At 50.0% G+C, this 27,505-nt stretch overlaps 1 protein-coding gene across 2 annotated transcripts in view; it reads left to right on the plus strand.

Moving 5' to 3' along the window:
- The window catches only part of ANKFY1 (ankyrin repeat and FYVE domain containing 1), a 677,352-nt gene that overhangs the window by 592,850 nt on the left and 56,997 nt on the right, over positions 1-27,505 (plus strand). For both annotated transcript variants that reach the window (XM_078679681.1, XM_078679682.1), the window contains exon 23: positions 20,808-20,954. In XM_078679681.1, coding sequence (XP_078535807.1) covers positions 20,808-20,954 — 147 coding nt within the window. The remainder of the gene's footprint in view (positions 1-20,807; positions 20,955-27,505) is intronic.

Consider the following 27,505-nt stretch of genomic DNA (forward strand, 5'->3'; position numbering starts at 1 on the left):
TCTCCGGATGGTATCGGAGATGGAACAAAATCGGGGAAGGCCTACTAAGGCTCTAGCAGCCGCATTCTGGATGCGTTGCATCCGGGCAATCTCAGCTTGATTGGCTCCCAAAAGCAAGGAACAAGCGTAGTCCAGCCTAGAGAGCACCGTGGCCTGGACTATCAACTGTCTTGTGGAAGAATTAAAAAACTTAAGAATAGGTCTTAGGTCTCGTAAAATGACAAAACAAGTGGCAGCCACTTTTTTAGTCTGATGGCAAAAATTAAGGGAAGAGTCTAGCCACACACCCAAGTTTTTAAATTCTGATTTGGGTTCCGGGGCTTTAATCAGAGCAGTTGGCCACCAATGACCCCCCATAGATCGGCGTTCTTTCCAACCAGTAGGAGCTCTGTCTTATTTGCATTTAATTGCAGACAGTTAGATGACATCCACTGTGCCACAGCAGTAAGGCCACTTCTAAATCTGGAGACATTTGGGGCTGATGCCTCAGTCAGAGCAACCACCAGCTGAGTGTCGTCAGCATATGAGACAATGGTAAGGTCCCACTGTCTGGCGACATCAGCTAGTGGTTGGACATACAGATTAAATAGAGTGGGGCTTAGTGCCGAGCCCTGGGGGACACCCTGTTTAATCGGGTGTACCCGAGATAGAAATGGGGGAGTGGACACACAAAAGGATCTCTCGGCCAAAAAAGATCTGAACTAAGCGAGGGCCAGATCGGTAATCCCTGCCTCATCAAAGCCGGTGAAGCAGGATTTTATTGGAGACGGTGTCAAAGGCGGCACTGAGATTCAACAGGATCAGTGTCGCCGTTTGACCATGGTCAAGAATATCTCGAAGGTGTTCCGTCATGGCCAAGAGAGCAGTCTCGGTGCTATGACCGGCGCGGAACCCATGTTGCGTCTCGTTAAGGATGTTATTAAAACTCAGGGTGTTAGTGAGTATGATATTAACATGGGATTCTGCCACCTTCGTTATCCAGGGGAGAAGAGAGATAGGCCTAAAGTTCTCAGGCTTTGTGGGGTCCAAACTAGGTTTCTTAAGGATCGGAGAGACCCACGCCTGTTTCCATTTCACTGGGACAATGGCGGATGAAAAGGAGGCATTAATTAGCTGTTGTAGCGGAGTCATACAGGGCAGAGAAGATTCTCTGAACTGCGCAGGCTTGAGTGGGTCGGCCGGAGAGCCGGATTTGATTTTCACAGCCAACTTATTAAATTCTTCCCAGGAAATCTCGGGGATAGCTGTCAAGTTAGAGGTTAAAATAGGCCTAGTAGGAGGAGAGGGAATGGGCGTAGCTGTAGAAGGAAAAGATCGATAGATTTCCCGTATTTTTTCAACAAAAAAAGAGGCCAATTTCTCGCATTGGGGTTGCAACGCAGGTATGGCTGCAGAAGATTTTTTTGTACTGAGATCTTTGAGAATTTTAAAGATGATTTTTAGCAGGATTAGAACTCAGTTTGATCTCAGCAGCATAGTACTGCTCTAGCCCTACATACAGCTCTGTGGTATGCTTTAAGTTAGGCTAGATAACGCACTTTGTGTTCGGGGGCATAGTATTTCCTCCATTTGCGTGTCTTCTTCAAACGAGTCAAGGAGTCATTATACCAGGGGTTAGAATTTTGTGTACGACCTCTGGTCCAAGTTGCCGGAATAAGGGTGTCGAGAGCCCAAGTAATCCAGGCACAGAAAGAGTCGTATCCCATCTCGACGTCAGTAAAAGGGCCTAACGGGTCAGCTCCTAAAAGAGCGTGAAAGTCTTCCAATCGAAGCATACGCCACGATCTTTTATATAGCGAGTGTTGAGTGTTATTCTGTGGAGAAAGAGATATGGGAATGATCATTTCGACTAAGTGATGGTCAGACCAACCCATAGGAGTAGGTGTCAACGCAATAGCGCTCTCAATATTAGAAACAATGGGATACAGCAGATGGCCTCCTATATGTGTAGGGCTTTTAACTTTTTGATGTAGCTGAAATGAGGCTAAGTCTGCAAGCATGGTGCAAATCGTCTGGTCCTGGTCCAGATCAAAGTGGAAGTTCAGATCGCCAAAGATGTTAAAATTGTCCGACTCCACAGCAAATGCTCCAACAATTTCTAAAAGGGTAGTATTAAAACCAGGGGCAGGTCCGGGAGGTCTATATATTAATAGGCCAGAAAGGGAGAAGTGAGTGCTCACAGCGATACTAAAATGGGCACATTCGCATCCTTCCATTTTTATTTCCTCAAAGAGGCAGAGATAAGTCGACCTGGTAATTACAGCGATGCCGCTTCCCCTCGTCGCTCTGTGTACCAGGGAGATCGGGTAATCGGGGGGTAGCACTAAATTCGATACAGCCGTCATATCGTCGCTGAGCCAATTCTCGGTCAAAAAAAAGATGTCAGGAGATTTATCAGTAATCAGATCATATATTTCTGCATGATGTTTTGCTAGTCACCTTACATTTAATTGCAGTATTTTTAGCCGCTGTTGAGGAGGTGGGGTAGGGGGTACAGCTAATGGCATAGGTTTAGAGAGTACAAACGCGCCACACGGACAGCATAACGGGCCACTCAAGGGATGAAGCGGAAACATGTTACACTGGTAAGATTGAGGTCACAGCTTTAACAGTGCCTCCCTGGAGTAGGAATGCTTATCTGGCAGATTTTGACCAGCATACCTGGCGAGAGGCGACGTACTGGCGCGGACGGGCGCAGACGGGCTTGCCTTTGGCGCGCCGCCGGCGCGCCCGCTGCGCGCATCCGCTGCGCTCCTGCTCCATGTTGGAATAAATAGATGGCAGGGAGCGTGCAGCAACTAGAGCGCCGACCAAAATGGCGCGCTCCCGGAAGAGAGTGGTTCCGGTATAAGCTCTCTTGACAGTGCCCTCCACAACAATCAGCCACAGGGCTGCGGTGGACCGGGGCGTAAGAGTACGTGGTGAATCAGGTAGGTGTTCAGGGTGATGCAAATATTAAAAACAATGCCGCGTTTAAAGAGATTTCCCTCCACCCACTGAAACAGAGCCCAAATGCAGGAGATAACCTTCGCAAAGTTTCCCCTGTGTCAGCACAATCAGGGAGCTGCACAAACAATCAATCTGTTCGTAGCGTCTCAAGCTTTATGTAGTCACTGCGGCGTACAGCAACAAGAGCGCCCAACAAAATGGCGCGCTCCCGGAAGTGAGTGGTTCCGGTGTAAGCTCTCTTGACAGTGCCCTCCACAACAATCAGCCACAGGGCTGCTGTGAACCGGGGCGCAAGAGTACGTGGTGAATCAGGTAGGTGTTCAGGGTGTTGCAAATATTAAAAACAATGCCGCGTTTAAAAAGATTTCCCTCCACCCACTGAAATGCAGGAGATAACCTTCGCAAACTTTCCCCCGTGTCAGCACGATCAGTGAGCTGCACAAACAATCCCATGCACCAACTATGCTTAGCACACACCCATACCACCATCAAGCAACTATACAGTCTAGGTTTCACCATAAATCTAACAAGATCCCAACTCCTACAAGTGCAGCCCTTCTTCGGGGCAATCCTAGACTCGCGGGTGGGGAAGGTGTTCCCCCAAGCCCAGCAAGAGTGCAAGCCTTCCAAAATGTACTGCCTCATTTTCAGCCAGATCGGCAGGTGACAGAACTGCGATGTGCCTGCTCGGCATGATAGCATCTTGCATGGCCAGACTTCTCTCACGCTAGACTGCACATGTGTCTGTTACAGGAGTGCTTAGCCGCACAGTGGTCTCAAGCAAAGGGTCATTGAGAGGATCTAGTGTTGGGTTTGGGGCCGCACACATTGCTCTCTGGAGTTTTGGAACAAAAACAACTTGTTTAAGAGGCGGCCCTTCCTCAACCCATTTCCGCAAGAGACCTTCACCACGGATGCCTCACTTACCGGCTTAGGGCGCACATCTAAAACACATCACCATTCAGGGAAGGTGGACGTCTATCAAGCAATCCCTCCACATCAACCACCTGTAGCTACTGGCTATACAGCATGCTCTCTGGGCATTTCATGCTCTGAAATCAGTTAAAACAAACCAAGGACTCTACTTAATCTGAAGGGTAGGCAGTAAAGGAGGACTCAGTAGCTACATAATCAAGTAAGAAGGACCATTTGCCTCAGCATATACAATAGCGGCCCTCTTGTGGTTTTCTTTCCTGAGGTCTTCTATGGACTTCTCCTCTTAACATAAAAACCTGCTTGATATTGCCTGCACCTATTCTTTGCACCCCCTTTAAGACCTACCTCTTTGTAGACATTCATAAGACTGCATTTTCAGCATACCCAACCATTCTCTCACATATTCTCCCAACATATTAAATTCTATTGCTATCTCGCCTACATTTCATACTTATAGATGATCGCTACGCCTCAGAGCTGCTATTAAGCCACGACCCTCCTATGATTCTCGGGCAGAACCACAGCACCCCCACTCCCCCAAGACCTCACCGGCCAGCACCATCCTCTACATTCTACTCCGTATGATGCCTCCACTCTTTCTCTGCCCCCCTGCAGCTTGCAACGATGGAGGTGGGCTGACCCAAAGTTCCTTTTCTTCATGTTCATGACAACTTTTTCTGGCTTTTGCCAGAGCTAAGACCGGTATTCCATCCAGTTAAGTGTATTGTTGATTCAAATTGGAACAGTTTAAAGAGTAAATAGAACATTTTGTTTTTGGTATAAAGATATCTTTAAAATAAGTCCTGTTGGGGAGGAGGAGCTTAGCGCGCACCCAAGATGGTCGCGTGAGCTCAGAGCTCCCGGACCCTCGCCACCTCCACCGACTATCCTGCACCTTATCCTGATTTGGACGACGGGCTTTTGTGGTCGTGACCCTGCTGAACATTTCCCCGTTTTCGCATCTCGCTTTGGCTTCAGGGAACCGAAGATATGGACTTTTGAACATTTTCGGCCTGCTCCGTGGTACTGCCCCGGGCTTGATTTCCCTGCCAGCCGGGTGGTAATTGAATAACAACGGCACGTGCGAGTCTCCCCTGCCCGGTCTTCAACTTTCGGTTTCGATTCTTGTGCCTCCACCTCATGGACTCTGCCTTGGTCGCCTTGGTGGTTTGTTCCTTTCTACATTGCGCGCTATCGCTTGGCGATCTGGGTTTTCACTGCTTCTTGACTGGTGACTGGCCTTTAACCTATTCTCCGAATTGCTGAGGGCGCTTCGAGTGTAGCCATTTTTACTAGGTCTCAGAATACCCTCCGGGGCGCACGACCTAAAATGGCCACCAAGCCCGAGGGAGAAAGACGTAAGACCAGACCGGCAGCTCGAGGAGGCTCTGTGCAGTCCAACGTCATGGATCGATATACCCTCACTAAGGGCTCTCCAGGCGGACCGACCAAACCCCCGGCCAACCTTGGGGATGATTCCCTGTTGGATGGAGATCTGTCGCTGAAAGACATCATGGGCGCCATTACTGGGATGAAGGCCACGCTGGGACAGCAATATGAGGCCCTGACCCATAAATTGGACACAGTTGCCATAGATGTTACCCTGATCAGGGCACACCTTGCGAAGACTAACGAGAAGGTCAAATCCCTTGATCTGAAGACATCTAGTCTTATTACCGACGTCTCCGAATTACAGACTGAGGTTGGTAACCTGAGGTCCGCCCGTGACTACCTCTCTCGACGCCTGGACGATTTTGAAGGCCGCGCTCGACGGAACAACGTCCGACTGGTCGGAGTCCCGGAGACGACGGAATCGTCATCGGTGGACCTACTGGTGGAGGACCTTGTCCTGAATCACTTAGCGCCCAAGGGCCTTAGCAAGTTTTTTGCAGTAGAACGGGCCCACCGAATCCCGGGTGGCCCGCCTAAGCTTGGAGCTTCTCCGCGCCCCATCATCGCGCGGATCTTTAACTTTCGTGACAGAGATGTGATCCTGCAGGCTTCCCGCACGTCGAGCCCCACGGCATATGAGAACGCCGCAGTTAACTTCTACCCGGACTTCACCCAGCAGGTCCAGAAGCAGCGCCTTGGATTCCAGGGGATGAAGAGGAGACTGCGGGACAGAGACTTGAAATATGCCATGCTTTTCCCGGCTCGACTGCGTGTGGTCTACAATGATAGAACATTTTTCTTTGATCATCCTGGAGCCGCCAGCGACTGGCTGGACTCACTGCCCCCTCGAGAACAATTTGACCGTTCTGATCACTCCGGTGGTGCGGAGGGCGGCCCGGTGGAGCAGGAATGAGGAGCGAAATCGGCTCCCGGACCAACGTGTTGACTTTCGGCAGTGGTTTGATGCTATGCTACTATTGTTTGCTACTGTGTTGTCTGAACGGGGTGTGGGTGGGGGTCGGGTGAATCTTCCTCCTCTGGGGTTCTTTTCGTAGATTAGTTGTATACTAGGGCGACAGGCACACTGCAAGTTGGGGTGGCTTTTGAGTCTTACGCAGGGGTGCGGGGTGGGGGGTATGATGATGTTTTGGGAGGTTGAGGGGTTTCGGTTTGTGTTTCTTTGTTTTCTTCAAGGCATTGTACTGATGATCTTCTGTGTCTACGTGTCGCGTTTGGAGTGGGGGGGAACTTGGGGTGGTCTGTGGGATGGGGTATAGGGGGCTACGTATACTGTGTTGGAACGTCAATGGGTTGGGTGATAGAATTAAGCGGGGGTGGTTTTGCAGTTGCTGCGACGCCTATCCCCAGATGTGGTTTTGCTTCAGGAGACGCATCTGCTTGGCAATACGTGCCATGCAATGAATAGGCGTGGCTATCGTCTCATTGCACACTCAGGTTTCACTTCTGGCTCCAGGGGGGTGGGTATTCTGGTTCGGACCTCCCTCCCTCTTGCCGTTGATGACATTATACTTGATGATAGGGGGTGATACGCCGCCATTGTGGGGCGCTGGGAGGGGAGGGTGATCACTTTGTTTTCGGTCTATATACCGCCAGGCCTCCAAACTACGACCTATGCGGCTCTGGGAAGAGTGGTTCTGGGAGTCCCCGAAGGTCTGCTCGTAGTAAGGGGAGATTTCAACTCGGTAGTGTCTGGGATGTTTGATCGTTACCCTCCCCGTGTTATCGCAAAGTCTCAATCCTGGCTGGGGGACTTCCTGGAGGCGCTGGGGTTAGCCGATTGCTGGCGCTTACATCATCCTGGGCAACAACAATATACCTTCCACTCTGGGGCCCACGGCAGCCTTTCGAGACTTGATTATGTGCTGATGCCCTCCTCTCAGGCTTCCCTTATAGGGGAGGTAAAACATCTAGCCAGGGGTATCTCGGATCATTCCCCATTGTGGTTGGTTGTGAACGCGCACCTGGGCTCGGAGGGTCGTATCGCCCCGATCAATCCATGGTACCTCCGCGATCCTAAGATCAGGACGGAACTCCTTGCAGCGATCAATCACTACTTTGCTGAAAATGTGGGTTCAGTGACCTCTTCTGTTTCTTTATGGGAAGCGTACAAAACTGTAATTCGAGGCCAGGCCCTCTCATCGATTGGCAATGTTAAGAGATGTAGGCGGGAGGAGGTTGTCCGTCTTGAGACTGAAATTTCCGCTCTTGAGGGGGAGTTGGACTCTGGGGTCTCCCCTGAGAGGCTGCACCTTCTGGACCTGAAACAGCTTGAATATAGAGCGCTGGTGACTGATGCAGCGAAAGAGATGGGTCGTGAACGGCAGGGACGGCTGTATGATGTGGGAGATAAGGCTTGGAAATTGCTTGCTTGGTTGGATAGGAGAGAATGCGCGAGTCGGGTAGTTCCTGTTGTGGTTGATGTGAATGGTGTAGATATCACTGACCCTGCTGGAATCGTTACGCGCTTTGCTGATTATTTTCAGGTAGTGTACTCCCCTGTGTCTGACCGACCGGAGCAGGACTCCCACTTGCTTCTACGTGATATCTCGCTCCCATGCCTGTCTGATCCAGAGAGGGATCTGTTGGAAGATCCGCCCACGGCGGATGAAATTGCGACCGCTATCCGCTCGATTCGCTCGGGGAAGGCCTCAGGCCCTAATGGCTTTATAAGCTCTGTCCGGATGTACTGGCGCCGTATCTCCGATCGATGTTCTTGGAATCACTGGAGGAGGGGTCTCTTCCTCCTGACCAGAGATTGGCCTCCATAGTAGTTATCCATAAGGAGGGTAAGCCACGTGACCGTTGTGAATCCTTCAGACCTATTTCCCTGATAAATGCTGAACCTAAGATCCTGGCCAAAGTCCTCGCTAATCGTCTGGTATCTGTTATAGGCGATCTTGTTCACCCGGACCAGTCCGGATTTATACCACACCGAAACACGGCACTTAACCTTCGGCGACTGCATGGAGTCCTCGCGCGAGCGGGGACTCTGCGGGAGCCGGCCATCTTGGCGTCTTTAGACGCCACCATGGCGTTTGATACGCTCGAGTGGCCTTATCTTTGGGCGGTCCTCATTAAATTCGGTTTTGGACCCGCCTTTATCCGCTGGGTGCAATTGCTCTATGCTGAACCTTTAGCCCAGGTAGTGGTGAATGGGCGTGCCTCGACCTCCTTTGCTCTTGGTAGGGGGACGCGCCAGGGCTGTCCTCTATCCCCGCTCTTGTTTGCCCTTGCTCTAGAGCCACTGGCGGCTTGGTTCAGATGGGAACCGTCCTTGAAGGGCATTAGATGGTCCCCGGAATTTGAAGATCGTGTATCTCTGTATGCAGACGATATACTTTTGTACCTTACGTCACCTCGTAAGTCATTGATCGTCCTTTTTGACGTTTGACTTCTTTTCATAAAAATTCCGGTCTAGTTATCAACTGGTCAAAGTCCTGCATTTATGTTCTTTCCGGTGATGCTCACCTTCTGCCACGTGGATGTCCCATCTCGGTGGTACTGGAAGGTTTTAAGTATTTGGGAATCTTTATTACCCTGGACCCTGTGCTTCGATATGAACGCAATCTGCTGCCCCCTCTCCGACGCCTCCGTGCAGATGTTGGAACGTGGAGTAGGCTTCCTCTCTCTCCTCTGGGACGAGCGGCGTAGTTTAAGATGATGTCGCTCCCCCGATTTCTCTATGCGCTTCAAAACACGCTTGATGTTGTACCGGCCGGATATTTTCGGGAGATTGAAGGCCTCCAGCGGCAATTGCTATGGAGGGGCCGTTCTCGTATTGCCCTTTCGAAGCTCACGCTCCCGTGGTACGATGGCGGCATCGCTCTCCCTGACATCCGTCGCTATTATTGGGCCTCTCAGCTGGAGGCCATCAACCATGGCACATACGCTCATTCGCCAAACCCGGCCTTTGCGATGGATAAATGATTGCTTCCCGGCGGTGACTACAACAGGGCTCTATACGCGAAGTCGACCGTCGGGTCGCTTACGGGCTCCACTAAAACAGCCGTGCAGGTGTGGTATCGGGCTACAGCGGCTACAGGATGGGCTGACAAGCCGACCCATGCCACGCCGCTTTATGCTTCAGATAAACTTGGTTCCCTATGGCAGTCGAAGGGGTTCGATCGGTGGGACATGATTGGGATCAGCAGGGTTGATGATGTGTGGATCAAGGGTAGAGTCAAGTCGTTTGAGGAACTGAAAGTTGAATATGGGCTGAATGATAAGGAATCCTTTAGATATGCGCAGGTCCGACACGCGGTCCTGTCTGTTTTTCCCCTGGGCTCGGACGTTCCGGATGCGTCCCCGCTCGAAGACCGGATACTGGATGGGCATGTCCCTGATAGCACGATCTCGCTCATTTATAAAAAGTTAATCAATACCAGGATTGATCTACTGGATGGCCTTCGAGAGTTGTGGACTAGTGATGGTCTGGAGCTGGATGACGAGGATTGGCAGGCTGCGCTCTCTTCTCCGAAGGAGGTGGCTATTCCGGCGCGCCTTCGATTTGTCCAGCTCAAAATTCTTCATAGGGTGTATGTGACTGGTCCGCGTCTGGTGCGCATGGGATTTTCGACGGATGGATTGTGCAGACGTGGTTGCGGTATGGTGGCCACATTTCTACATATCATTTGGGAATGTCCTGCTGTACTGCGCTAATGGGCTCGCGTGCATGATGTTATGAGTGAGGTCACGGGTGTGCGGTTGATGCCTGAAGCGCGGAGATGCTTGTTAAATGTCTGGGAACCGAATGATTGTACACAGGCGCAGCTTCGATGGGTGACATTGGGTAACATGATAGCCAAGCGTGACCTTGCCCAGCTATGGGGCGCTCAGAGGCCTCCGACGATTCTGGTATGGCAACAGAACATGGACTGGTCCATGTTTCGAGAAAAGACTGTGTATGTCTCCCGAGGCAGGCCTGGCAAATGGGGGAAAATTTGGACTCAGTGGAACGCATACCGTGGAGATATATGTACCCCCCCCCCCATTTCGGAATTTGATACCAACCTGTCTTCCTCCCAACCTGATGTTTCCTCCGCAGGAATATAGATGTATTGCTTGCTTCTGGTCTCCTTCTCTTCCCCCCCCCCCACAGTATTTTTCGAATGCAATGATGTCTGCTTTACGTTTGTACCCCCCCACGAACCACGTGGTGACACGTTTGTACCGTACTGCCTTGTTTTCTTTTGTTTCTCTGTTTTCTTGTTCTTTAAATTCAATAAAAAGTTTAAAAAATAAATAAGTCCTGTTGGATCCTGCACTTTAGAGGAAGGACATATTCAATGTTAAGAATATATAATTATTGCTATGTTTAAGAAATAGGATTACATGAAAGTAAGAATACCTTACTAATTAAAAAGCAATAGCAAGCTCTGTAATTTGGACTTCTGTACTGTGAAAATATTTTCTCAACCTTCACGGGCTGAAACTGCAGAGCAAGGCCCCTTAATACACTGCACTTGCACAACCGGTACATCACATGCAGCAGTAAAGAAAACTTCCCTAACACGTGCTTACGCAGGTCCCCCATGTGTAAGAGCATTGCAAACCTATCTAACACATATAGAAGAGATATAGCACAGGCAGCAGTGTTGGCTTCACTCACTCACGTAAGCCTGGCTCATAACCTGCTATTCTTAAGATTTTGACACAATTCCATCTAACCAGGAAATAATTCTTCTAGTCTGACAGCCCAAACTTCAAGACTCTTTGTGTGAGGAAACTCCACACAACTCTGATTGCCCAGGAATCCTCAATTCTGCTTAAAACAAATATCTGATAGAGACTACTAGCCGCAGATTCCTTCATGTAGAATTATCCCCAGGCGTGAGACTGGATCTGGAAAACTTTTGGCCACAGCATCCCTGCATGCCGGGGGGGACGGCATCACAAAACTCGGCCCAGGCGTTGTCTGTATGCTTGATATCAGCAAGGTCACATAAGTCCCACCCCGGCGCGCTTACGTCAGTTTTTTCCTTTTCCGCATGCAACGCGGATCCGGATCGTGCGCTAGACCTGTTTAGGCCTTTGCCTTTCGCTATTGCATGTGTGTGGGAACAGTGAGCGAATGCCTTCGGGCATTGAACCGTGCTAGTCTTGTGGACGCCTGATGCCGGCGACGGATCCTCACCCCATCTGCATGTGGTGTTTGGGGGAACACCACAACTCCACTGATTGTGAGGCGTGCCAGCAGATGTAACCGAAGTCCCGGCGGGAGCGCCGGATGAAACTTCTCTCAGCCCGCATGTCCAGGTCGCCGTCATCTCGCCCGGCCCCTGTGGAAGGTTCTCGAAACCGCTGCCTCCCTCGTCGACATAGTCTTTCACCCAGGTCCCAAGAGCGTCGCTCACCTGTCGGTAAGTGTTGCAGTTTGTCCCCATAGGTCGGTTCACAGCCTGTTTGGGGCCTGGGCTCTCCGCAGGTGGTGTGGCCCGTGTGTCGTCCCCTTATCCGCTGTTTCCCCGTGTGGGGGCGACTAGATCCCAGATGGAGACATATGCGGCGGCTTTGCAGGCCTCGCTGGCTTCTCCTCCTCCTCCTTTCCCTCCTGGGACGTCAGCAGATCCCTTGCAGTGTGCTGGGCCCTCCATAGCGTCACCGGCGGCTCCGACCCCAGCGCCGACTGGCTCGGTTCCAGGTTCGGAGGATGTGGTGCTGTTGGGGTGCGGCCCTTTGGGGGTCCCTGTGGTGTCATGGGAGGGCGCCGGGGCTCGGTACGCACCCTCAAGCCCCTCTCGGTCCTCTGGATGGGCGGCGGTCTTGTCCGAGGCCGAAGTGGCGCTGCTTCGGCGGCTGCTGGCCCTGGCGGCGCACAGGGGTCGGCAGAGGGCCCCTCGCGTCCCGTCACGGGTTGAGGCTGGTGGGGGACTCCTCGACCCTCCCCGGGTCCTTCTCGTCCCTCCGCGGAGGCGGCTGTCTCGTCGGAGGTCAGGTCGGCGCCTTACCGGCGCTGCTTCTTCGCCGCCGCGGCTCTGGCCCCGATCTCCTACACCATGTGCTGTGACGGAGGCTGCCCCAGCGTCTCCGCCGGACGACGACTATGTCCTGCCTCAAATTGTGGACTCTACGGCGCCAGGCCGACGTCAGGTCGTTGACTCGTCTTCGGACCCCTCCTCTTCTCCAGAGGTTCGGCACTTGCTGGTTTCATCCTCGCCGGAGATGGGTCGCCTCGTTGTGGCTTTTTCCCCGACGTCGTCTAAGGGCTGCTCCTCGCCGTCTCCGGGGTCTTTGCCAGAGAAGCCGCTGATCCCCCACTCCTTGGTCCCTCTTCCTTCTTTCCGGACCTGGCCCTTCCTTCCTCCGGTTGGCTTTGGGGATGGTCGCCTTAGCTTGCAGCAGTTACTTACCGAGGAGCTGCTTTCCCCTCCGCGGGGCCCTACGGAGGCGGGTGCGGCCTTCGCTCGCGCTGTTTCAACAGCTGTGCGCATGGGTGATCCAGCTACCCATTTCCCCGCGGATCATCTTCTGGAGGTTCTCCATCTGGGCTCTGGTGGTAGGGAGCTGTTGCTTCCCATCGAGGGTTCATCCCATTCTTCTCTCTTGGGGACATGGGGCCGTCCCGCCATGGGGGACCTGGTGCCACCACCTTCTGCACCGCCGCCATCCGGCGCTGCGTGATACAGTGTGTCTTTCTCTGTACCAGAGGCCCCCCTTTTCAGAATGCCTTTCCTTCTCTGCCGCCACTATTGGCTCCCCCGTCACGGGAGGCCCACTGGTTGGACTCCTGGGGGCACAATCTGTTCGCCTCAACCAGTGCGGCTCTGCGGGCCTGTAACACGCTGTGTGTTTTGGCTAGGGCCAATTCTTGCTTGTGGGACTCTGCGGAGTCCCTTATGTCTACAGCTTCTCAGGAGGGTGCCCGTGTTGATTTGAGGCACCATGTGTTGGATGGCCGGGAGCTGGCAGCGTTTATTCTTCACTCCGCTCTGGACATCTCGGAGGTACTGGGTCGTGCCATGGCTTCTTCGGTTGCCCTTCATTGCCATGCCTGGCTTCGGGACAGTGTGTTTCTGGAGAATGTTTGAGAACAGCAGATGGACCTTCCTTTCGATGGTGCTCTATTGTTCCATGCCCCTGCAGACTCGGTCATCCAGAGGTTCTTGGCGGGGCTTTGTCCTCCGCCTCCCCCTTCTTCTCCCTCTTAGTGACCTGTGAGTTGATCTGGTTCTTGGAGGTGTTCTTCCGTTGGGGCGGGTCGCCCCAGTTGTCTGTTCGGTGTGCTTCGTGGCCACTCTGGTCCTCCTTGTTGGGACTTCGGTTCTGTTGGCCAGCCCTTTTAGACTGTGTGTTTTTGCTTTAGGTTTTCTACACCATGCTGGCCCTGAGACTGGGCCTTCTGTGTTTTTCCTCTTTGGCTGCATGGTGCCCGTCGCCCGGTGGAGCTGCTTGGCTCAGCTACTGAGGAGATCGGATTTGGTACTTCCCCTCGCCCATCACTTACCCAGCCGGACTTCGGGCTCAGTTTCTCCCCGCCTCCCTGTCTCTCACTTATCTCCTGCTTCCAATTTCGGTAATGCTGCCCTTTTCTTTCAACTCTGTCTTTTTTACTGCAGCGACTGTACACCCTTGACCGCTGCACAGTGGAGCTGTCCCATGCAGCTAAAGCGGAGTCTGGCTCTGGCTCACCCCTATGGCCGTCACCTACCCAGCCGGACTTCGGTCATCTTTTTATCACTGTTCTTCGTGGCTCCTCTATCTCTCCTCTTCAACTACTCGACTGCTTTGCTTCCACTGAGTACCTTTCCCCTTCTGACCCCCCCAATGCTAACCCCCCTGTCTCCATCCCGACTATCTCTCCCCTCTATCCTGACTGAGCTATTTTGTCTGAAGCCCGATGGAGCTACATGGTTTAGCTATAGGGGAGATGGGCCATGGATTCCCTCATTGGTCGTCACCTACCCAGTCGGTCTTTAGACAGACTTCCTTCCATCTCTCCTGTTGTTCTCTTCTCTTATCCCCCCCACCACCTTTCTCTCTCCTTTCTCTCCCCTCCTAATTTATTACCTATTTTTTTGATGCAATGTGTAATTGTTGATCTTGTCCTGTTACATTGTTGAACCTCATGTAAAGCGCTCTGATACCTTTGGGTCTAGCCAGCGCTATATAAAACTCTTTAAATAAATAAAATAAAAAATAAATAATTCTGCGGGGTTTTGCCGCAGCTCTTTTCTGTTGTCCTTTGCTGCAGAAGTTTTTTCCTAAGAGGTTCCCATGTCTTGGGACGTGAGATGCCCTATGTGAGGTAGTGGTGGCTGTTATATAGCCTGTCATGTGCTGGGGAGCTGTGGTCGCCTGCAGGCTTCTTACAGTATGTTGCAGATGCAAATCTCTTGCTGATGGCTTGGACTGGCTTGAGTTGCGCCCCATGGCGTTCTTCTCTGGGGTCGCTGCGCTGTTTGCCTGGTCTGGCCTGCTGTCCGTGGCCTGGCATCATGGTTCTGTCATGCTGTCTCCTCCCTGGGGCGTGTTCGGACTCTTCTTCGCCTTCTTGCTCTAAGTGCTTCGTTCTGTGGTGTCCTTCTGCACCATTGTACCTTCTTGGGGCTTTAGTGGGACTGTCATCCTTGCCTTGTCCGCCTCTTCCAGTGGGCTTTGCACTCAGTTCTACCTCTTCTCCCTGTGGGAGAAGATGGTTGCTGACTTCTTGTCCCTCTTGCGGGCGCAGTCTGTCCCTGCGGGGTGTTGTCCGGTTCTTCCTGGTTGACCTTGAGCTGCCCTTTTGTCTTCCTCCTGCTTATTGATGACGGCGCCGTTCTGTCTGGGCTTGCCTTTGCTCTGCTTCTTCTCCTTGGAGTCTCTTGTTTGCTCTTCTCCTTCGGTGCTCCTCTTCCTTGCGTTGGCCTTCGGCGGAGGTTTTGTTGCCTTGTATGGGCGTGGGGTGCTTGGCCTCCTTTCGCCTTGCCTTGTTTCCTCTGCTGAGTGAGGACAGGCTACCTCTTCTCTTTTTTCCGGATCCCCTTTGGGGTTGGTGGTCTTCAGCTGGCGGGGGTTCTCCTTGCCTGGGGGGACGAGCCTCCTCGTCCTTTCTTAGGACTCTGCCCCTGTGGGACCCAGGTGGGTGGGGTCCTCTCGCAGACCCTCCTTCCCCTTGGGTATGGCTAGGGTATCTATTCTACTTGAAGGAATCTGCGGCTAGTAGTCTCTATCAGATGTAAGAGTTACTTACCTTCAGTAACCATGTATCTGGTAGAGACGATTCTTGCCGCAGATTCCTTCACGGCCCGCCCTTCCTGCCCGTTCTGCGAGGACTTTTTGGTCTTCTGCACTCGCCTCCCTGTGGGCGGCTGTGTCTTCTATGAGTACATTCTTCCCTCTTTCTGACAGGATATTCGTCTAGTTAATTTGTTCCTTTTCCTCCCCTTTTGGAATATTGGAGGATAGGTTTATAGGTACTTCGGTGCCCTTATGCTCTGCTTGCTCCAGGTTGGGGCCTACCTTCCACCCGGCCCCCTTTTTAGGTCTCGTGGCGTTAACCGCGCGAAAGCGTGGTCTCGCCAGAGACCTACTGTCACTGACTCAGCTTTTTAGGAGACAGGACCTGGCCACGCGCATCTTCCAAAAGGCGATCGGAGCAGGCCGCGCGCGCGAGAACGCGCAAGCTGTGGCCATCTCCTGTCTCCTGGGAAGCTCCAACACACACACAGCCACACCTCCCTCTGCAGGCATGCGCACACAGAGACACACACACACGAGCGCACATACACGCACGCACACATACAGACACCCCCGCCGCCGCACACATACACACACACGCACACAGCGCACGCTGTGGCCATCTCCTGTCTCCTGGGAAGCTCCAACACACACACAGCCACACCTCCCTCTGCACGCATGCGCACACACAGAGACACAAACACGAGCGCACATACACGCACGCACACATACAGACCCCCCCGCCGCACACATACACACACAAGCGTACCGAGACCCCCCCCCTGCCAACCCCCCCTACAAGTAAGGCCCACTTATCGCCACTCGAACTTCTTCAGCCTCCGCAGGGCTCTCCCTCGGGCATTGGAGCCCCGCATCACCACCGCTCCTCTGGCCAGGCACTCTGTGGGCGCGGGCTTCAAAAGACGAAAGTCCCGCCCCACAATAGGTTTTGTTTTCTCTGATGTTGAAGTTCCGCCCCACGATAGGTTTTGTTTTCTCTGATGTTGAAGGTCAGACTCCTCCTGAGACATCGGTTTGCACCAGACACGAATGTGGTGGCCCGGCGCTGATCCTAGCGGCTTTCCTGTCTTCGGATTCACTCCTTCCCTCGAATTGACTTCACCACAGTAAGCATACTCTGAAACCCTTGTTTTTAACCTTAGAGTTAATGTTGTTTCCCTCGTTCGCCTTTCACGATTCTTGCAAGTAACTGGAATATTATCAAGTCAGGTCAATTTTAGAGCAGATTTTTCTAAACTGCTTTGAAAAAACCTCTAAAGTATTTACTTTACGTAAATTTTTGGAGACTCGATTGGCTGAAAGAAGGGTTGTGCAGTTTGTGAGTAACACAGATATAATGTTCAGTAACGATTGCACACTAGGCACCCACCCTTTTCCTCTCCAGTGAGGCATTTTAATTGCTCTCCTTCAACTTGTGTATCTGATGCTTACAGTGGGTCAATCATTTTGCTATTCCATGGCCATTTCCCTTTTGTGGCATGATTTCAGAACCTGTTTACCCTTATACATCTGTCAGCATGATTTGTATGAAGGGGGCCTACAGATGGCTAACTTCTATCTGTACTATTTAGCATCCACGATTAGTTCAGTGGAGGGTGGGTGGAACCCATCCTCCTGGTGGGAACGAGGTGCATCATCAGAGCTGTGTGAATAATAACTGTCAGCCCCGTGCGTGAGGTGCGTCATCAGAGCTGTGTGAACAATAACAGCTGTGAGCCCGTGCGTGAGGTGCATCATCAGAGCTGTGTGAATAATAACTGCGTCAGCCCGTGCCTGAGGTGCATCATCAGAGCTGTGTGAATAATAACAGCGTCAGCCCCGTGCGTGAGGTGCATCATCAGAGCTGTGTGAATAATAACAGCTGTGAGCCCGTGCGTGAGGTGCATCATCAGAGCTGTGTGAATAATAACTGCGTCAGCTCGTGCCTGAGGTGCATCATAAGAGCTGTGTGAATAATAACTGCGTCAGCCCCGTGCGTGAGGTGCATCATCAGAGCTGTGTGAACAATAACAGCTGTGAGCCCGTGCGTGAGGTGCATCATCAGAGCTGTGTGAATAATAACAGCTGTCAGCCCGTGCCTGAGGTGCATCATCAGAGCTGTATGAATAATAACAGCGTCAGCCCCATGCCTGAGGTGCATCATCAGAGCTGTGTGAATAATAACTGCAGGCAGCCCCATGCGTGAGGTGCATCATCAAAGCTGTGTGAATAATAACAGCTGTGAGCCCGTGCGTGAGGTGCATCATCAAAGCGTGAATAATTACAGCTGTGAACCCGTGCCGGAGGTGCATCATCAGAGCTGTGTGAATAATAACAGCTGTGAACCCGTGCCCGAGGTGCATCATCAGAACTGCGTGAATAATAACTGCGTCAGCCCCGTGAGTGAAGTGCATCATCAGAGCTGTGTGAATAATAACAGCTGTGAGCCCCGTGCCTGAGGTGCATCATCAGAGCTGTGTGAATAATAACAGCTGTGAGCCTGTGCCTGAGGTGCATCATCAGAGCTGTGTGAATAATAACAGCTGTGAGCCCCGTGCCTGAGGTGCATCATCAGAGCTGTGTGAATAATAACTGCGTCAGCCCCGTGCGTGAGGTGCATCATCAGAGCTGTGTGAATAATAACAGATGTGAGACCGTGCCTGAGGTGCATCATCAGAGCTGTGTGAATAATAACAGCTGTGAGCCCGTACCTGAGGTGCATCATCAGAGCTGTGTAAATAAAAACTGCGTCAGCCCCGTGCGTGAGCTGCATCATCAGAGCTGTGTGAATAATAACAGCTGTGAACCCGTGCCTGAGGTGCATCATGAAAGCTGTGTGAATAACTGCGTCAGCCCCGTGAGTGAGGTGCATCATCAGAGCTGTGTGAATAATAACAGCTGTGAACCCGTGCCTGAGGTGCATCATCAGAGCTGTGTGAATAATAACTGCGTCAGCCCCGTGCGTGAGGTGCATCATCAGAGCTGTGTGAATAATAACAGCTGTGAGCCCCGTGCCTGAGGTGCATCATCAGAGCTGTGTGAATAATAACAGCTGTGAACCCGTGCCTGAGGTGCATCATCAGAGCTGTGTGAATAATAACTGCGTCAGCCCCGTGCGTGAGGTGCATCATCAGAGCTGTGTGAATAATAACAGCTGTGAGCCCCGTGCCTGAGGTGCATCATCAGAGCTGTGTGAATAAGGACAGCTGTGCGCCCGTGCCTGAGGTGCATCATCAGAGCTGTGTGAATAATAACTGTCAGCCCCGTGCGTGAGGTGCAGCATCAGAGCTGTGTGAATAATAACAGCTGTGAGCCCGTGCCTGTGGTGCATCATCAGAGCTGTGTGAATAATAACAGCTGTGAGCCCGTGCCTGAGGTGCATCATCAGAGCTGTGTGAATAATAACTGCGTCAACCCCGTGCGTGAGGTGCATCATCAGAGCTGTGCGAATAATAACAGCTGTGAGCCCATGCCTGAGGTGCATCATCAGAGCTGTGTGAATAATAGCTGTGAGCCCATGCCTGAGGTGCATCATCAGAGCTGTGTGAATAATAACTGCGTCAGCCCCGTGCGTGAGGTGCATCATCCACATTGCTCAGGTCATCCAAATTTCTGCACTCTCTACCACACTGCTTTCAAGAACAGCATACTCTTGCACACACTCTCACTGCTCACCAATTCAAAGTTTGCTAAAACTTTTATGCAACGCATTGTCATACACAATGCCAATAACTCAAACTTTAATGCTGCGAGACCTATTGCATTGTAAATGCTTGTTTGCTAGTGTTCTGGGCCCTTAGCTATCCTCTAGGTTGGGGTCTTTTGGCTGTGCCTCTGCCCTTTGTTCCTTATGAGGGTGGTTACACTCTGTGATGGGGCTATCTTGGAGTTTTGCCGTTCCTGGTCTATCCCGGACTGGTTCCCATTCATTGTTTTTGGTTGAGGTTGTAGTCCTGCTGCATGTTATCATGAAATGTTTACGTATGTTCTTTGTCTCCAAGGGGGGCTATCTTCGTACTGGCAGGGTTGCTGCTCAGGGCTGGGCTCTGTTCTTTATTCTTTTCCCTGCCTTTGGGTAATTCAGTGCCTGGCACTTCTCTTTATGGTGGTGTTCCTCACCATTCCTTTTTCCACTTTTTCTGCTCTTTCGCACACTGTTCCTATACTCACAGTTTTGTCTGATGGCTCTGCGTTGTGGCGCGGAAAAGTTATCCAAAGAAAACTGACGTAGGCACGCCAGGGTGGGACTTATGTGACCTCGCTGACGTCATGTACGCAGACAACACCTGGGCGGAGTTGCCTGATGCCGTCCCCCCGGCGCACATAGATGCTGTGGCAAAAAGTTTTCCCGATCCAGTCTCACGCCTGGGGATAATTCTACATGAAGGAATCTGCGGCTAGAATAGTCTCTACCAGATACATTGTTACCGAAGGTAAGTAACTCGTACTACTGCCTTTCATAACTGATATCATCATTTGATCACCTGTGGAAATAAAATAGCACAGGCGATTGTCAGGTGAATAGTCTCCTGCTTATTCAAGGGCTAGAACATGAGGGGTTTCACCTCCACCAGCACTTCAAGCTCATCCCGTCAATAAAGCAACATTACCCGTACTAAGGTATTTTCCTATTAAGATACTTGTTGTGATGCTACATAGGCTGCCACATATTCTTTTTTAAGCTTTGCTCACTCGGTCCACCCTCGGATAAGCTTCATGCACTTACTCCGAAGATGAAGTATTTGGCAAGGAAGCTCTTTGCAGGCTGTGTGCTTGGAGCTTACTGTTGAATATGCTTGCTTATAATTTGCTTGCGTATGCTGTTTTACCCCTCCAAGCATTTTGGGGCCATCGAAATAGGTTCTTAACCAGCTGGAAAGTTACAGAGGGTCTCCCTCCTTCAAACCATACACACCTTTGTTCAGCCTGTGTTTACAAAACTGAAACAAATCATGTTCAACGTGGATTGGATGAATTGTGATAGATACCTGTGAGGGTGACCTTTTTACAAGGGGAGTGTGCAAATCAAAGCTGTCTTTTGGTCCCTTTGTATAGAGCTATGTGCACATTTAATAGTTACACCATGGCTTGAGCTGAGCTTCATTGGACAGCTTCTTTAGGAGAAGGTTCTGTTGGTCCCACTTGCAACAGAGACATTCTCAATCAGTTGGAAGGAGTTGGAGGTAGATCCAACAGTGCTAGCACCATCATAAAGGTAATATTTGCTGTCTGATTATGAAACTTTGGTCATTTACCATGTTGCAAAAATTTGAGATTACTGGGTTTATTTTGTAAAGAATAAGCTTCCAATAAAATTAAAGATTAAATTGTTCTACTTATGCCATTTTATTTAGTGATTCTTCTAGCCTACATGAAGGGGAATGCAAATCTCTGCCGAGCCATTGTAAGAGCGGGTGCGCGTCTTGGAGACAACAACAATCAAGGCATTAACATTTTCAACTACCAGGTCGCCACCAAACAACTTCTTTTCAGGCTTCTAGGTAAGAGATTGTTTTTAATATTACAAATTTCATATTGAATGTGCTGTAAATGTAGCAGATCAATTAAATATATATATTTATGTATATATTTTGACATGCATAATTATAACTTTTTGAGTCCTTCGAAGAGCCAAAATGGATCCAGAAAAGCTTCAGTAGTTCCAATTTACTTTAATAATTTATAGAGCTCCTGAATCAACTCTGCAGGGGTATCTCTGCACTAGAGCAGTACAAAAGCAGTACCAGCAAAGAGTTCAACAGCAAAAAGTTCAGTTCTAAGGAGTGTCCTAAAAAATTGTAGATTATCACATCTTCGAAGATTAAGGTGAAGTTGATTCCATAACAGGGGTGGAGGCATATAGGAAAAGGCTTTACCTCCTGTACAGGATTTCTTGAAGCGAGGAATGGTAAAGAGATATTTCTCTCTAGAGCGTAGGACTCGGCGGGTAAGGGATACGTTTGTCAGCTTGGTAGCTGGGTCCTTTGCAATTTAAGGGCTTATGTACAATACAACACATTTTAAACTTGATTCTCTGGCGAATGGGCAGGCAATGAAGCATGTGCAAGATGGGAAGGGAGGACGTTCTAGGGGGCATATAAGTGACAAGCCAAGCCACAGTATTCTGTACTGCCTGTAGTTTATTCAGTAATGATTCATTACCTGTGGCCAAAAGGGCATTGCAGTAGTCCTGACGACTGATAGTGGAAGGAGGGGGAATATTCTATGCAAAAGATACATTGCATGGAAGCAGGTACCCACAACTTGGTCCTTCATAGACAAGGTCTGATCTAAATGCACACCTAGGTTTTTACCACTGTTTTAAGGGTTGGGGCGATGCCCAAATCCGCAGGCCACCACTCTGTGGACCAGAATAAATTGCCATTACCAAACAGAATAATCTCAGTCTGAAGAGAGTTATCCGTCATCCATGAAGAAAAAGTTTTCATGCCCTCTGAAAACGAGATTTTGCGGTCAAAGAGTGTATATTAAAAGATTGGAGAAGTTGGGTATCATCCGCATAAGAAATGGGGATGAAACCAAATTCTCTAATAATCTTTGTAGGGGGGCCACATATATATTGAACAGCGTAGGGCCCAAACAACATCCCTCTGGCACGCCTTTGCTGAGGTCCATGTTGTGTGACTGGAAATGACCTAAATTGATGACCTGCATGGGGTGAGTTAGGAAACTTGTAAACCATTGTAAGGCCCGACCACTGATTCTGATCTCCTCCAATCTTGGCAGCAGAATTCGATGAGATACATTATCAAAAGCTACGGATAAATCCAACAGCACTCGTACCACAGCGTGGTTATTTTTAAGAGAACATCTAATGTATCTGCTAACGCTATCAGTGCCGACTCTGTGCATGTCTGAAACCCGACTGTGAGAGGTCTAAACAGCCAGTATACTCCGTGTTCTGTAAGTTTATTATTGATATATCCTTCCAATAATTTGCTCATCAGCGGGAGAATGGAAATAGGACGGTAATTAGACAGAACCGATGTCAAGAGTTTTGCCTTTTTGCAAATTGGTATTACCTGACCAGACTTCCACTCGATGAAATTGGCCCTCACTCAGCGAAAGATTTAGTATAGGGCAGATGGATGGAGCAAGCTGAGTGAATATCAGTGCAGCAATGTTAGCTTGTATAATATCAAGAGGAGACCCAGACTTAGCAGATTTCAGCATTTTTACCACTGCATCTACTTGTAAAGCGGTAAAACGTTCTGATTCTTTTGGAATGTCATTGGCTCCAGGTAGTTTGTCATAGATTGCATTTATTTTGTCCTCCGAGTAAGTAGCGATATTATCGCATAAGGCTTGAGAAGGAGGAGTGATATTAGCAGCTGCAGTTGGATTAGTAATGGATTTGAGAACTTTATAGAGCTCTTTAGAAGAATTCCTAGCTTGACTGGCAACATGCTGTGTGCGAGCTATTTAAATATTTCTGTGATAAAGTGCTAGAGCGACTTTATGGTTTAAATCTTTTTATTGGATTTGCAAAGACAAGCAATACAATAGCCGCCACCTACATCCACCGGCTGGTGAGGGTCATTCATTTTAACTAGAGAAAACAGCCTAGAAAGAAGAAAGTGAGAAAGAGGGGGAGCGGTAAGGAGATCCATTCCATATATGTGTGTGCTGTGGGCCAGGTAAGCTTCAGGTGAGTGATCTGGAAGGGTAAAGCCTGGTGGTGTCTAAATTCCTGGGAGGGGGGCACTAGTGAGGCGGAGCACATGGAGATATTTCGGGCAAGTGAGTTCCGTGATGTGTAATGCCTGTTGTAATCTTTTCCATTCCCAATAGTTCCCATAGGTTATATAGCCAATCTAAGCGGGGACGGTACCTCTGCCGTGCCCCATCTAGCCGATAGTACCTGCTTGGCCGCACCCAGCGCGATCACTCTACCACGGCAGGATCTGAGAGGGTACATCAAGGTGTTGGGAAGCCCTAGGAGTATGTGTGAGGGGAGTATGGGTAGATCCGTGTGGTATATATTGTCTGCGTCTCGAAGAATTACCTCCCAAAATTCCTGTATCTTCGGACATGACCAAAGAATATGGGTAAGCTTGTTCGGTTGACCACAGTGACGCCAACATTGCCCATTACCTCCCTTTTTCCATTTGAGTAGCCTTGCCGGCGTGTATTACCAATAATGTGTAATCTTTAAAAACATCTCCTTGCGCACTGTGCTGCATGTAGATGCTCTGGCCCTATGTACAATGTCACTCCATTGCTTGGGGAAGAACTTGTACTCCAATTCAGATTCCCACCTACGCTTTGCGGGGGATTTACTGTACTGCCTGGGAGTGTTTAAAAAGACGTATATGTCTGACAGCAGCGGTTTGTCTGACGTTCTAGTAATGTACCATTTCTCAATCTTTGTTAATCTGTGGCCAGCACGGGAGCATATCTGTGACAGGGTAACCCAATGTCATAGCGCCAAGTAATGCCAGTATGCCTTCTGGGGATCCCGAAGCATTCGGTGAGGCTAACGAACTCCATTACCCCATGTTCGTCAAAGAGATCACCAATGCGTTCACAGTTGGCCTCTTGCCAATAGAGGAAGCTATTCCCTGTGTGCTCCAGTGGAATTTCAGGGTTGCCTATAAATGGGGTCAGAGGAGACACCGGAGTCGATAGGCTGTATGGCACCTGTACTCTGTCCTCTACCCCTAGAGTGGCCCTCAAGACCGGTGACTCATATACTCTGCTGGTGCGGTACCTTCGAGGGAGCCACAGGACCGTACAGATGTGTATGCTTGCTATCGAGCGGTCTATAAAACACCAATGCTTCTCAGACTCCAACTTATACCATTTATGCATATATCTGAGTTGTGCTGCTTGAAAGTACCGTTCCAAACACGGGACCGCCAAACCCCCGTCTTCCTGTTTTAAATACATCAAATGTCTGGCCATTCTTGCCCCCCCAGAAAAAGTTACTGATGAGGTGTTGCATCTGTGATAGCATTTTGGGAGGGGGACTAAGCGGTAGCGTCTGCATCACATATAGAATACGCGGGAGGGTGGTCATTTTAACAGCAGCCAATTTGACCAACCAGGACAAGGTGTGCCTCTTCCAGTTTGTGAGCTCGCTCCTAATCCCAGCCAGTAGTCTAAAATAGTTCACTTGTGTTGTTTTGGCCAGAGTGGGGAACATCTGTAAACCCAAGTACTGGACGCCTTCCGATGCCCTCTTGAATGGGAACTTTGACTTTAGGGCCTGCTGTTCTGCTTGAGGGAGGGTCAGGCTCAGATTCTGAGTTTTATGGAGGATGACTTTGAAGCCTGATGCTAGACTGAATAGCTCCAGTTCCTCCATTAAGGGGGTCAACGAGAGTGCTGGCCGAGTTAAAAATAGGACCACATCGTCTGAATATAATGAAATCTTATGCTCCCTATCCACCACTCTGATCCCTAATATTCTCTGGTGTTGGCGGACCCCCTCAGCAAACGGCTACATAGATAACGCAAAAAGCAGGGACGACAGCGGGCACCCCTTTTGTGTACCTATCCGAATCTTAAATGGTCGGGATGTTATAACCATTCACCCTAATCCGCGCCTGCAGGTCTGTGTAAATACAGTCCACCCACTTCAGAAAGCAATCTTCCACCCCAAATTTGCGTAATGTCTGTTGCACGTACGGCCAATGAACCCTGTCGAATGCCTTCTCAGCATCAATCGATAGAAGCATCGTGGGTGTCTGGGTATGTTGGGGTTTATCCAGTAAATGGCACATCTGACGGGTCCCGTTGCTGAAGTTACGCTCCGGGATAAATCCCGACTGATCGGGATCAATCAACCCTTGCATGTGAGGCACCAACCGGGCAGCCAGGATGCTCATAAAAATCATAAGTCCACATTTAAAAATGAGATGGGACAATAAGAGGCACAGTCTGCTGGATCTTTACCAGGTTTAGGGATCACGACAAAGGCAGCTATGGTCATAGACTGAGTCACTCTGTCAGTGTCACTAAAGGAATTAAATAGGCGAACCAGTACAGGGGCCAGGTCATGGGCAAATGATTTATGAAACTCCTCCCCTGGTGCTTTACTGTAGGCGAGGCCCGATATAGCTTTCTGAACCTCTTCTAAGCGAATGTCCACATCCAGAATCATCGCCTCCAGGAGTGGGAGGGACGCCACTGGGACATCCCACACATAGTGTCTTGCGGCTTCTGGATCTAGGTGGTCTGCACTGTAAAGCTCACCCTGAGTGACTCTAATTTCCCCAATATGTCGGTCATCTGTGCTCGCAGCAGAGTCGCCAGGAGGTTCCCTGCTTTATTACCTCCAGTGTAGTAACGCTGTTTGGTCCGTAGAAGCGACTACTCCACCTTGTCATAATCCAGGGCTTTCAGCTGCTTTCTAGCGACAGTAAGCCGTCTCCTGACCTGAACGGTTCCAGTTCTACAATGGACCCCCTCCAGCTCCTTCACTTTGATTCAAGCTGTTCCCTTTTCTCTCCTGCTGCTGTCGCAATACATCGCCCACAAATGACGGCTTTTAGTGCGTCCCATAGAATGGCAGTCAAGGACACCCCTCTGTGTTAGTCTCAAGGTACGACTTAATGTCTCCGTATATCTTTAATATTGAGCCTCATAGCCGAACAGTGTATGATTAAGTCTCCACTGTTTGTGGTCCCGGGGGCCCCCTTGAATGCATAGTTCCAGTCTGATTGGGGCATGACCCGATAGGGCTGCAGTTCCTATCGAAGCGTCGCTGGTGGCTCTAGTTGCTCTAAGGGATGTAAAAAACCAGTCAATACGGGCATACGTTGAAAGGCATGTGTATTCCCTAGCTGTTGGGTTCAACATCCTCCACACATCCGTCAGACTCAAGTTATTCACTCTCTACCTCATGGAATAAGAAAGTGTTGCAGTGCGTCCCTGACTTTGTAGAGATTGATCCCACTGCGCCTTGTGTGTTATGTTAAAATCCCCCCCTATGACAAGGTCTTCATCTTGGGACTCCAGGATAACATACAAGGTGTCACTGAGGAAGTGTCCTGACACTCATTTGGACTGTATATGGATACAATTATGTATATGCGGTTCCCCATTGCTACTCTCACAGCTAACGGCATGTGTGCCTACTACCTTGCCCTGAAAATGTGTAGCGAGTAGGACCGCTACCCCGCCTGCTTATCCCCTCAAGAGAAGAAGTATTGCCTGTCAAACCACCTGGTGTGTAGACGTTTCCAGTCTGCTTGCAGTAAGTGAGTCTCTTGTAACAGGCAGATTTCACTACCAGTCTCTCTCAGGAGTGCTAGCAGTGCCCGTCTCTTCACTGGAGAGTTGAGGCCTACCCTTACCTCCTGGTTCCCAAGAAAGCTGGAGGCCTTTGACAATTACTAAATTTTAGAGTTTTGAACTTGTTCTTTGGAAATAGAAATTCAAAGTGATGGCTCTTGCTTAAGTCTTGTTGGCTGTGGACCACTAGGACTGGATGGTGTCCTTGAGAATGTAGGATGAAAACTTTCATGAGTTGATCCTGCACTCACACAGGAAATACCTGTATTTTGAGGTGGGTTACACTCCCATTCAATTCACCGTATTCTCTTTTGGCCTTACATCGACTATTCCAAACTTTATCATGGTTATGTTTGTGGTCCCAGCCCATTTTCACCAGTCACGTATACATTGGTTCCTATGGCTCGATGGCTGGCAGTTGAAGGCTTGTTCACCTCAGCTAGTCTTTGACCACCTGTTGAGCACAACGTCACTAATGTCAGCTTGGGATTCCCAATCCGAGTCAGAATCCAAACTCAAACCCATATATAGGTTACCCTTTATTGGGGCCATCATGGACAATGCTGCCTTCCTGCCCCTGCGACGAAACCAGAATATTCAGGCTTTGATTATATTCCAATGTTTCAGGGGAATTGTTTTGCCATAATCAACAGTTTGGAAGCTGGTTAGGCTTGTTAGCCTCCTGCATTCTGCTAGTACCCTTCGTTCAGTGGGACATGTTGACATTTCAGCGTGACGTGCTTCTACAGTAGGTACCAAAATAAGAGTGCATTTTGGACAAGATCCATAATTT

This window comes from Lissotriton helveticus, chromosome 3_1, assembly GCF_964261635.1.
Source record: "Lissotriton helveticus chromosome 3_1, aLisHel1.1, whole genome shotgun sequence".
Lineage (NCBI taxonomy): Eukaryota > Metazoa > Chordata > Amphibia > Caudata > Salamandridae > Lissotriton > Lissotriton helveticus.